Source organism: Rhincodon typus, chromosome 21, assembly GCF_021869965.1.
Source record: "Rhincodon typus isolate 14 chromosome 21, sRhiTyp1.1, whole genome shotgun sequence".
In the NCBI taxonomy this organism is placed as follows: Eukaryota; Metazoa; Chordata; class Chondrichthyes; order Orectolobiformes; family Rhincodontidae; genus Rhincodon; species Rhincodon typus.
In genome coordinates this window covers 47,305,169-47,317,826 of record NC_063352.1, presented here as the reverse complement: position 1 = coordinate 47,317,826, position 12,658 = coordinate 47,305,169, and the positions used below count along the sequence as shown (strand labels likewise).

Genomic DNA, 12,658 nt, shown 5'->3' with positions numbered 1-12,658 from the left:
GAACTCTCTTTCATAAATGGCAATTGGTGCTTGATCAATAGTAAATTTTAAATCTGAGAGAGATAGATAATAGATTACATTATAATACTATACGGTACTATATGAGGTGCAGTCCAAAGATGTGCAGGCTGGGTTGATTGGTCATGCTAAATTGCCCTGTAGTACCTGGGGATGTGCAGACTAAGTGGGTTAACCATGGGAAGTGCACAGCTACAGGGATAGGGTAGGATGTTCTTCGGAGGGTCAGTGTGGACTCACTGGGCTGAATGGCTTGCTTCAACACTGTGGGGATATTATGATTCTATATACTATACTGATTATTATCCAAACTCTTAAAGTACATGAGGCAATGGTGGATAGTTGATGAAATGAGGTCACAGATCATTTATGATTTCCTCGAACATTAGGTTGGAACAGGCTCGAGCGGGTTTTTCCGTTTTTATACTCCTAGATTATAACCTTTCACAACACTAGTGAAAGAAACCTGCTAATTCTAAAACTTGATGTGTGCCATACTCACATTTTTCCGGAATTTCCAAACACGTAGATCAAAATCTTTGAACTTTTTCAGCAAGTGGTTCTTAAACTGCAAAATTATTTCTGAAAACTTGGCCTAGAGTGAAAAGAAACAATAGATGAGGATAGAATTCCATCTAATATGGACTGAATAGAGAAACTTCAAAAACTTCAAATTCCTCAGAGGCTCATCAGTGACATAAAATCTCCCCTTATCCGAGGGAGAATCTGAAATTATGACAGTCATCAAGTTGGAGTTGAGAATCTAACTAAAGACAGCATCTATCAAAAAAGCACACACATCCCTGCACTCCTCCACCTCTCAGTATTGGAAGACACTTTTTGTCTACCAACTATATTCCATTCATTCCTGGAAAATTAACTCTCTGTACAATATTTAGCGATGCAATGCTGCAAACAACAATTGCAACAGTGCATAGAGCTACTGCTAGTTTCTTTATTCAATGGGCTAACCTCAGTTTACTGGAATAATTCAGATGTATGTAATTATTACTAACTATTCTGATTTTCTGTTTCTATATAAGCCCAAAATGTAACACACCCAACCTTTCTGGCTGTCAAGGTTCACCATTGCAACTCAAATAATGACAGCTATTCAAATACTGTTTGACATGCAGGTTGCAAAAAGCATTGGGCGGCATAGTGGTTCAGTGATCAGGACTGCTGCCTCACAGCGCCAGGGACCCAGGTTCGATTCCAGCCTCAGGTGACTGTCTGTGTGGAGTTTGCACATTCTCCCTGTGTCTGCACAGGTTTCCTCCGTGTGGTCTGGTTTCCTCCGACAGTCCAAAGACGTGCAGGCTAGGTGGATTGGCCATGCTAAATTGCCTGTAATGTGTAGAATAGGTGGGTTCTCGGGCTATGGGTCTTGGTGGTATGCTCTGAGGGTCGGTGTGGACTTGTTGGGTCGAAGGACCTATTTCCATACTGTAGGGATTCTATGAATGATTCTATGAATATCTTGGTAAAATAGTTGGCCCACCGTCAGTTTGAGGTGACACGTTTTGATTAACACCTTACATGAGAGAAGACTGGGTGATGGAGAAGAGGACATGGACTTGTGGATTCAGTTTCATAAGTAGCAGTCTAAGCAGCAAGAGCTGTCTGGATGGGATGCTTTTCAAAGGGTCAAATGGCCTGCTTCTGCACCGTAGGGATCCTACGATTCTATGGGTAAACCATACATTTGTGGTACCGATGGAATTTTGGAAAACAATATAGAGGTTACAGTGCAGGTTCACTCGGATGTCCCTGCTATGCAAAAATGCTAATGCAAAATAAATACATGAAATGATTGGGCCACTTTTGTAGGAAAGGATTTGATCTGATTTGATAGACTGACAGTTTCAATAGCAACAGACTGATAATGAGGTCTAAGAGTTTACGGATTGAAAATTAAATATGAGATTTAAGGCAAAGTGCAGGAGAAACATTTTTTTGCACAATGAGAGATTGTGGAACATCCTGCCAGAGTTGGTGACTGATGTTGAGGCTAGAGGCCAGATTTTTGCTTCTGAGGCAGGTATGATGCAGCAGCTGCAGAGAAACAGAGTTAATGCTTTGCAGGTTCTGATGAAGGTTCCTCAATCTGAAATGTTAGCGCTGATTCTCTCTCCACACATGTTGCTAAGCCTGTTGAATACTTCCAGTATTTTGTGTTGGTCAGGTAAGTGACTGGCTTACCAGTTTTTGGGATGTTTGAGGGATAAAGCTTGACCTCAGCAGGAGAAAAATTCTTTCCATTAGATAATGCCTTGGGAATTTTATAGTTCCCATAACAGGGAGATGAAGGCCCTATTTTAACATTGCCTCCAAAAGACAAAATTTCTAATAATGCAACCTCAATTTGCACTGAAATATGGGCATTACCTATGTGCTAATGCAGATTCCACAGACCTTGAAGGCAGCAGATGGGACTTGGATCCATAAATCCTGGTTCCATTTCGAACAACAGAACCAAATTCTTTATATCCCCTGGCCTTTATAAAATGAAAAACAACTGTATGTATTTGTGTTCGGCTGCTTTCCACAACCTATTATCACCACATTGGGAGGCAGATGGATTGACAGCTCTAAGAAGTTATTAAAGGATTAACTGTTTCTGATGTGGGTTTATGAACACAAAGGCTTGGCTTTATCAGGAGTTAAGCACTTGATGTATTCAACTGTACTGAATAGAGTTTCATTATGGAGACGTTTTTTTTCAATGAGTGAACTCTACAGTAGACATTTGGAAATCTATGCATGGCTTCTGTGATCTTCCCTTGGTGAATACTCACTTTGGTGGCATGGAGGATGTAGGGGTAAAAGGTTATGGTTGGGGTTGCATGAGTTAGAATGATAACCTCAATGGCCTTTGGGGAATCACTAAACTCAATGAGAATGCGTTTCCTTGGTAACAGGCAATGGCCTGCCCAAAAAAGCATGTACCTTTCTGTTTGTGCTTACTTCAGCAACACATATCCAGAATTGGAACAATACTGAGAAGGTTAGCATGGCCCCTGCGCAAGGATGACACACAAATTTGTGAGGCGTCCCATGATAGAGCCCTCTTGTAATGCAGTGGGAGTACCCCTACCCCTAGTCCGGGAGGTATGGGTTCAAATCCCACCTGTTCTAGAGCTGTGTCATAATATCTCTGAACAGGTTGATTAGATAATAGGTCAAAAATAACACAGACCCCCAACCCCAACTCCATTTTGATTTAGCCCCTTCCCTCTCTTCCTACCTTTCCTTCACTTTTCCCTCAATGGATTTTTCAATATCCAAAAGAGGTCTTACACACAACTGCATTGTCTTTTTCTCCCATCAGCAAATCACTGTGACATTTTTGTTTTTATTTTTAACTACTAACCACCATCTGGGTCTGCTTCATACACTTGGGTAATCAAGTTGTTCAGAGATGTTATGACCTATCTCTGGAGTGGATGGCACTTGAACTGAGCCTCCTGGTCCAAAGGCAGTGACACTACCTCCACACCACAAGATCCTGTGGGGTTGCATTATAGAAATAAACCTGTTCAGAGATGTCTTACATACCTATGGACCAGGAGGCCCATGTTCAAGTCCTACCTGCTCCGCAGTTAAGGACACTACAACTGCAAGACAGGATCCTGTGAGTCTGCTGTGTTTTTTTCTTCTTTTCGCTTTTATATTTGTAAATGTTATCACACACAACCAACTGTTTTTAATCAGGAGCAGGTACAGAACATTCTGAAAGGGGACAGTGACCAGCAGAAGGTTACTGTGCACGTTGGTGCAAATGACATAGATGGAGAAAGGGATGAGGTTCTGCAGAGGGAACATAGAAAATTAGGCAGGAGGTTAAAATGTAGGTCCTTGAGGGTAGTAATATCTGGATTACTCACGGTGCCACATGCTAGTGAGAGTTGAAATAGAAACATACAGCAGATCAATGCGTGGCTGAGGAGCTGGTGTAAGGGGCAAGGATTCACATTTTTGGATCATTGGGATCTCTTCTGGGGTAGATGTGACCTGTATAAGGAGGACGGGTTGCCCCTGAATCAGAAGAGGTCGAATATCCTAATGGGGAGATTTGCTAGTGCTACTCGGGAGGCTTTAAACTAGCAAGTGGGGCGTGGGGGATCCCAAAGAGATAGTAAGAAAAGAGATAAGTCTGAGGCTGGCACAGTAGATAAAGGGAGCAAGTTAAATAGTTAAGGCAGGCAAGAGCATGGCAGAGAATGAGGTAGGACTGATAAATTAAACTGCATTTATTTCAATGCAAGAAGTCTGAGAAGTAAGGCAGTGAACTCAGGACATGGTTGGGAACATAGGACTGGAATATCATAACTATTCCAGAAATGTGGCTCAGGGATGGACAGGACTGGCAGCTTAGTGTTCTGGGCTATAGATGCTATAGGAAGGATAGAAAGTTGGGCCAGGAGAGGAGAGGGAATGACGTTTTTGGTTAAGAATAACATAATGATTGTAATTAGGGAGGATATTCCTGGGAGAATGTCCAGTGAAGTTGTATGGGTGGAACTGAAAATTAAGAAAGGGATGGTCATCTTGCTGAGATTGTATAATAGCAGCTCCCCCGCCCAGTCAGCGGGAAATTGAGAAGCAAATGCGTAAGGAGATCTCATATATCCATAACAACAATATGGCTGTAATGGTAATGAATTTTAACTTTCTAAACATATATTAGGACTGTCATAGTGTTAAGGGCTTGGATGGGGGCGGAGTTTGTTAAGTGCGTACAATGTGAGATTCTATAAATATATTTAAGGCAAAAGAGTAACTAGGGAGAGAATAGGGCCCCTTAAAGATCAATGGGGCCGTTTATGTGTGCAACCACAGGAGGTGGGTGAGATACTACACAAAAATTTTGCGACAATATTTAGTGCGGAGAAGAACATGGAAGCTAGGGAACATGGGGAAATAAATGGTGATCTCTTGAAAAGTGTCCATGTTACAGAAGAGGAGATACTGGAAGTTTTAAAGCATATAAAGGTAGATAAATCCCCAGGATCTGATCAGGTGTATCCCAGAACTTCATGGGGAAGTTAGGGAAGAGATTTCTGGGCCTCTTGCTGAGATATTTGCATCATCGACAGCCAAGGGTGAGGTTGACTGGAAGGGTGGCTAATGTGGTGCCATTATTTAAGAAAAGTTGTGAGGAAAAGCCAGGGAATTATAGACCAGTGAGCCTGATGTTAGTGGTGGATAAGTTGTTGGAGGAGATTCTGAGGACAGGATTTGCAAGGACTTGGAAAGGCAAGGATTGATTAGGGATAGCCAACATAGTTTTGTGCATGGGAAATCGTGTCTCACTTGATTGAGTTTGTTTGAAGAGCAAAAGAAGATTGATGAAGGCAGAGCGGTAGACATTGTCTATATGGACTTCAGCAAGGTGTTTGACAAGTTTCCACATGGTAGACTGGTTAGCAAGGTTACAGCACATGGCATGCAGAGAGAACTAGCCAACCGGGTACAAAACTGGCTTGAAGATAACAGAGAGTGGTGGTAGAGGGTTGTTGTTTTGACTGGAAATCTGTGACCAGTGGTGTGCTGCAAGGATTGGTGCTGGGTCCACTGCTTTCCATCATTTGTATAAATGATTTGGATGTGAATGTAGGAGAGATGGTTTGTAAGTTTGTAAATGACACCAAAAATGGTGGTGTAGTGGACAGTGAAGAAGGTTATCTCAGATTGCAACGGGATCTTGATCAGATGGGCCAATGGACTGAGGAGTGGCAGATGGAGTTTCATTTAGATATATGTGTGGTGTTGCATTTTGGAAAGGCAAACCAGGGGAGGACTTACACAGTTAATGGTAGGACCATGGGGAGTGTTACCGAACAAAGAGACGTAGGGGTGCGAGTGCATAGTTGCTTGAAAGTGGAGTAGTGAAGAAGGCATTTGGTGTGCTTACCTTCATTGGTCAGTGCATTGATTTTAGGAGTTGGGTAGTCATGTTATGGCTGTACAGGACATTGGTGAGGCCACTTTTAGAATACTGCATTCAATTCTGATCTTCCTGCTAAAGGGAAGTTATTGTTAAGTTTGAGAGGGTGCATAAAAGATTTACAAGGATGTTGCTGGGATTGGAGAGTTTGAGCTACAGGGAGAGGCTGAATAGGTTGGGGCTTTTTTCCATGGAGCATCAGAGGCTGAGGGATGACCTGGTAGAGGTCTATAATATCATGAGGGGCATGGATAGGATGAATAACCAAGGTCTTTTTCCCAGATTAGGGGAGTCCAAAACTAGAGGGCATAGGTTTAAGGTGAGAGGGGAAAGATTTAAAAGGGACCTGAGGGCCAACGTTTTCATGCAGAGGGTGGTGCGTGTATGGAATGAGCTGCCAGAGGAAGTGGTGGAGGCTGGTACAATTACAATATTTAAAAGGCATCTGGATGGGTATATGAATAGGAAGGGTTTAGAGGGATATGGGCCAAATGTTGGCAAATGAGACTAGATCAGTTTAGGATCTCTGGTCGGTGCAAATAAATTGGTCCAAAGGGTCTGTTTCCGTGCTATAAAATTCCATGACTCATGTCACCACCAGTAAATCACTCGTGTAGCCAAGAAATTTACATGCAATGTGTATTATGGGCAGTGGTTCTGCTTCATTTCCAGTTTTTTTAAAATTAATAAATACCACTAGGAAAAACACCCATGTATTCAATCCAAATAATCCAACACAAACGCTTGATGTCTTTAGAGAGAGGTGGGTACTACAAGGAATACAGTGCTTCATCTTTCTTCCGACTCTGTTTTGATTTAGCCCCTTCCCACTCTCCATAACCTTGGTGTTGCCCTTGATATCTTTGTACGTTAGTTATTAAATTAGAAACATGGGTGATTTCCTGGTGGTGGTTAACAGAGGAAAAAATACCATGGGTGATTTTGGTGATGGGGTAAAAGAATTGTTCAGTTATGTACAGGAGCACTTCTGGATATAAAAAAAAGTAGAGCAGACAGTGGACCCGTGGCACAATGTTAGTGTCTCCGCCTCCAAGCCAGGAGGCCCAGGTTCAAGATCTACCTACTCCAGAGGTGCGTCAAAACATCTCTGAACAGGTTGATTGGAAATAATAAAGCAGACTTAGGATGTGTTCAACTAGAAATTATATTCCTTTCCATTCAGGCTTCCTGAGTTATCACAGTTAGTACAGGGGCTGTAAGGGGCCCTGGGTATAAGCGAGAGGCATGGTTTGGTTTGAAGGACCATTGGGGTTGATGGGTCAAGGTTTGGCCCGGATGGGTCACAGGAAGCGAGGAGGGGCTGAGAGGATTTGTAGGTTGAGGGCTAGAAGCCCTCAATCTTTAAAAAAGTTGGACGAAATCCCAGAGTTGCTTCTAAAAGCAACTTGCTCAGTAATCTTGGCTCATGTTACTCATGCAGAAATGAAAATCTAACTCTATATGTTCAAACCCCGGAGAGGCTGTGAATCTGCAAACACTAGTTGCATCATAAGAGTATTACCAGCTGAGCTACACTGACATATCTAGCAGTCCCTGAGAGTTTCCATATGTCAATATTTTAATAAGAGTTCATTATAACATATAATCAATTAGTCACTTTCATAGAATCATTGGGCTGAATCTTTCTATATCTTGACTGGATTGGAATGCATTAGTTATAATGAAAGAATGCACAGACTAGAGAATGGGCACTAGAGCGTCAGAGGCTGAGGGATGATCTGGTAGAAGTATGTAATTTTATAAGAGGCATGGATAGGGTGGATGGTTGGAGTTTATTTCCCAGGTGGCAATATCAAATACTAGGGGGCATAGGTTTAAGATGAGTGGGTGAAAGTTTAAAGGAGATGTGCAAGACAAGTATTTTTTACACAGAACATGGTAAGTGTCTGGAATGCGCTGCCAGGGGAGGTGTTAGAATCAGTTATGATAGCAATGTTTAAGAGGCATTTACACAGACACATGACAGGCAGCGAATACAGGCCATGTGCAGGCAGATGACTTTGGTTTAGAACGACATCATGGTCAGCACTTACATGGTGGGCCAAAGGGCCTATTCCTATGCTGTACTGTCCTATGTTCTAAATGTCATTTTCATCGAGTTTCACTGAGGGTTTCTCTCTGAGACACCTGCCGAGTTTTCTCACACGATGGCATTAAACTCGCCTCAATCTGCAATGATTAATGATATGGTCCAAAAATGGGCAGGGTTAGGTGGATTGGCCATGTTAAATTTCCCATAGTGTCCAGGGATGTGCAGGCTAGGTAGGTTAGCCACAGGAAATGCAGGGTTACAGGGATAGGGTAGGACACTCTTCGGAAGGTCAGTGTGGATTTAATGGGCCAAATGCTTCCACACTGCAGGGACTCTGTGATTCTATGATCAATGCTTGTGACAACGATTTGTATCCCACATGGTTGGACACTGCATGCATTTCACATGCAGGACGCTAGCATTACAGATGTTTTTACCCTGTACTGTGTAAGTACCTGAATAATTCCCTTTGAAGGGTATCCTGTCACACAGTGGTGGAGACTCTGCGTTGGGACAGAAAACAAACAAAGATGCCATCCACCCCTGGTGTGGTCACAGACATTCTCCATTTAGAGGTCCCATTTAAGAATCGAGTTGTCATAGAAGATGTGGTAGGCCAGGCTCAGCCTGGTTATCAGGTCCCATCCCTCCTGACTTCAATGTCCCCTTTCTCCCTGGGCATCCCATCAGTACCGATTCCACAAAATGCAGCACTGTAGTACCAAACCTGCAGTAATGTAGGTGGATTGGAGATGAGCCATGATGATGCAGTGAGACTGGTGCAGGTCAGATGCCACCCCTTGGAGGAAGGGTTTGGGCGTCTCTGCCTATGGAGTGTGACCTAAGGTATTGGTGTCCAGTGTCCAAGATAGTGGTCCAGAGGAGCAAACAATCAGCTGGGAACACCAGGGAGCCATTCTAAATTGTCACCATCTAGTTTCTATCCAGTGGGTGGGAGAGCAGGGGGTGAGATTCTGTAGTACTGAGGATGATAGTGAGTGATAATCCCTATTAATAATCATCTCGTTGCTCACTGAGAATCTCATCTCACTGAGATTTGGTTGACCTCCACGTCAAAAGAGGCCTCATTCAACATTTCACAGATTTCTCCTGAATTTCTCACCAAATTATTTTAAATTGTGACGTTTAAAATTGACCCACTTGGTCTCTCAAAACCCTGCATTTATTTTCAATTCCAGTATCTGGAACTGGTCTTTATCTCACTTCCACAAGGAGAACAACACCAGTGTCCACAATCTCTCACACAGCTAAAACTCCCTTATCCCTGCTTTCATCTTGATAAACCTTTTGGAAAATTTTAAGCTGTTTACACAAAGCTTCCCGAACCCCCAGTGGGGTTGGGGGGAGGGGGCGGGGACATGAGATAGAATTTGGGAACACAATGTTTGAGGTGGAACCATTTATCATGGAGCTCGGGCTAATTTCTGACAGCTGCAAAGGGACCTTAAAATGCTGTCATTTGTTTTCTCGGTGGATACAATCTAATGGACAGCCCTCTGATGGTCAATTGCTATGCAAAAAAAAATCCCCTGAATACTGTCATAGAGTCATACAGCATGGAAACAGACCCTTCAAATCAACTTGTCCACACCGACCAGTTATCACAATTTGACCTAGTCCCATTTGCCAGAATTTGGCCCATATCCCTCTAAAGCCTTCCTATTCATGTATCCATCCAGATGCCTTTTAAATGTTGTAATTGTAACAGCCCCCACCACTTCCTCTGGCAGCTCATTCCACACACGTATCACTCCCAAGTGTAAAGGTTACCCCTCAGGTCCTTTTTATATCTTTCCCCTCTCACCTTAAAAACCTATGCCCCCTAGTTTTAGACTCACTCATTCTAAGAAAAAGACATTGGCTATTCACCCTATCCATATCCCTCATGATTTTGTAAACCTCGACAAGGTCACCCCTCAGCCTCCGATGCTCCAGGGAAAATAGCCCCAGCCTATCCAGCCTCTCCCTGTAACTCAAACCCTCCAGCCCTAGCAACATCCTTATAAATCTTTTCTGCACCCTCTCTAGTTTAAGAACAGCCTTCCTATTGAAGGTGTCTGTTTTTATTTGGAGAAACCTAACTTCTCATCAGCTCCCCTCATGCTCAATGTCCTCCTCCTATCCCCTCGCACCCACACACAACAACAGGAGCCTCCCACCTCCTCGCCATTACTGAACAGCTCCCACACCATCCAGACTGTCTTGCGCTGGGGTCACACCTGACCTGAGGCATTAAAATGGGGTCACAGCAAGCAATTACACATTGGCTATCAATGGATAAAAGTACCTCTGTCCTGGTAATGAGGTGGCCACAGCCTTGCGCTGTTACCCTCAGCACACTCTGCATAGTCTTGTTGACAACTGCAACCGCAAGGTGGCCCAGTTCTCCCTTCTTCGTCTCGTTCAGTGTCTGATACAGTTCTGCTTTTGCACTGCCTCTTCCACTGGAGCAAAGAGCCAACGTCACTCCCTCCTCATCAGGTCCACCTTTGGGACAGACAAATTATTATTATTACTGTCATCTAATAATAATTTCTGCAGAAAGATATCAAAAACCCAACAAGCTGCTGGAAAATTGCAGAACAAACGCGGCCAATTATTTTTTGAATTATTCATTCTCGGAATGAGAGGGTTGCTCGCAAAGCCAGCATTTATTGCCCATCCCTAATGACCCTTGGGTTGGTGGTGAGCAGCCTTCTTGAACCAGCACAGGTCCATGTTGAGTATGGCCACACGTCTTATTCAATTTTGCTGCTGTGGTTTAACATTACAAAGTGGCTCCTTTGGCTATTTCAGAGGACACTTAAGGGCAAGCACATTGTTATTGGCCTGGAGTCACATTTAGGCCAGACCAAATGGCAACTGCTGATTTCCTCCCCTTGAAGGACATTAATAAACCAAGGAGGTCTTTGTGACAATCTGATAGCTTCATCATTAAGAATAATGAGGCCTTTATTTCAGATATATCAATTAATCAACTTTAAATTCCCTGTTGTGGTCATGATGCAGGGCACTTAATCCAGAATCCCAAAGTTCTGGAGACATGGGCTCGAAACCCACCACAGCAGATGGTGAAATTTGAATTTGATAAAATCTTGAGATCGTGAGCTGGCCTAATGATGACCAGGAATCCATTGTCATGAAAACCCATCTGGTTCACTAATGTCCTTTAGAGAAGCAAATTGTCATCCTTGCCTGGTTTGGCCCACATGACTCCAGAACCAAAGCAATGTGATTGACTCTTAACTGCTCTCTGAAATAACTGAGTAAACCAGTGAATTTAAGGGCAATTAGGGAAGGGCAATAAATGCTGACCCAGTCAGTGATGCCCGCATTCCATAGAAGAGTAACAAAGAAAAAGAGCTCCCACACTATGTAAATGTAAGTTCTTCATTTGGTCTCCATTAAGCTATTTTATTATACTTTATCAAACAGTGAAATATAGTAGAATATATTCAGCTCTATGAATTAGTAATCCTGACCAGAAGAATATCCAGTGTAGTAATGCTGACATCCTCTCTCGCGTGTGCTGGCAAGTTTAATTTTCTTTTTGTTATCAATCTTTGCCTCCATAACCATTCTCCTCTTGATGGCTGAGGCAGTGTACGTCCCCAGCAGGCCTAGGTGACTGACTTCTGAAGCTCTCCACTGTGTAGGAAGCAAAGCATTTACAAGTGTTTGTATTTTAACCCAGGAATCAAAAGTGCATCTCAAATCACAAGACCAGAGTTTAAAAATCAAATGGCTCAGCATACCAACGTACTTTAATTCAATGCTGGAAGTGATACAATACCAGGTTATAGTCTAACAGTCAGACTTCACCTAACAAAATAGCAGCGCTCCAAAAGCTTGTGATTTCAAATAAACCTGTTGGACTATAACCTAGTGTCATGTCACTTCTGTCTTTGTCCACCCCAGTCCAACACCAGCATCTCCACATCATTAATTCAATGCCACATTGGGGTTAGACCCTGAAAATGCCAAGTCATTTTATTATTATTTTAATTACCATTTTGGGTTGTCAGGCATTAACCATTGATAAAATAGCAGTAGCTAACACTGGACAAGTGTCAAATATATTCCACAGTGTTCTATATTCTACAAATATATGTCACAGTGAACTCAAGTACCTCCATGTCAAGAGAGTAGTTCTTTACATTTGCCTGTCCATTATTTCTCAGAGACATTGCCAACATCATGTCATGTTTTTCATCACTGGAAAGACTGACTCGGATTTGGGATGAGAGAACAATTTCTCCTTTATTCCGCTGGTGCTTTCCTGACAGTTTGATTGACTGAAAACAAAGATGAAGCTTTTCATTACACTCTTACCTCACAAGCATCTCCTCACCCTTTCCATCCTTTCTGTCAAATTCCCCCTCTCTCATCTTCTCTTCTGAGGTTTTGCTAACATGAATCCATTTTGGAGAGGAGCTAACACCCTACCCAACAGTATGTCTCTTGGGCCTCGAGAGTGACCATTCGAGCAGAGTACCATCCTTGTCCTCCGTATAAAACATTGGGACTGTCCACCCACTGGAAAGCTGGAATAATCTCATGCTTGTAATGGTTTCTGGCTCCCACAGGGGAATTTCTCACATGGACATCTCCTTCTC

At 42.9% G+C, this 12,658-nt stretch overlaps 1 protein-coding gene and 1 non-coding gene across 2 annotated transcripts in view; one reads left to right on the top strand and one right to left on the bottom strand.

Moving 5' to 3' along the window:
• Positions 1-12,658, bottom strand: part of LOC109936714 — a 191,345-nt gene that overhangs the window by 35,859 nt on the left and 142,828 nt on the right. Inside the window, exons 40-43 of the mRNA XM_048609763.1 lie at positions 12,173-12,337; positions 11,525-11,690; positions 10,330-10,529; positions 521-613 (exon numbers count right to left, since the gene is read on the bottom strand). Of these exons, the coding sequence (XP_048465720.1) occupies positions 521-613; positions 10,330-10,529; positions 11,525-11,690; positions 12,173-12,337 (624 nt within the window). The remainder of the gene's footprint in view (positions 1-520; positions 614-10,329; positions 10,530-11,524; positions 11,691-12,172; positions 12,338-12,658) is intronic.
• On the top strand, positions 2,978-3,083 carry LOC125485716. Its single transcript, XR_007264424.1, has one exon. It is a non-coding gene; the product is annotated as a U6 spliceosomal RNA (small nuclear RNA).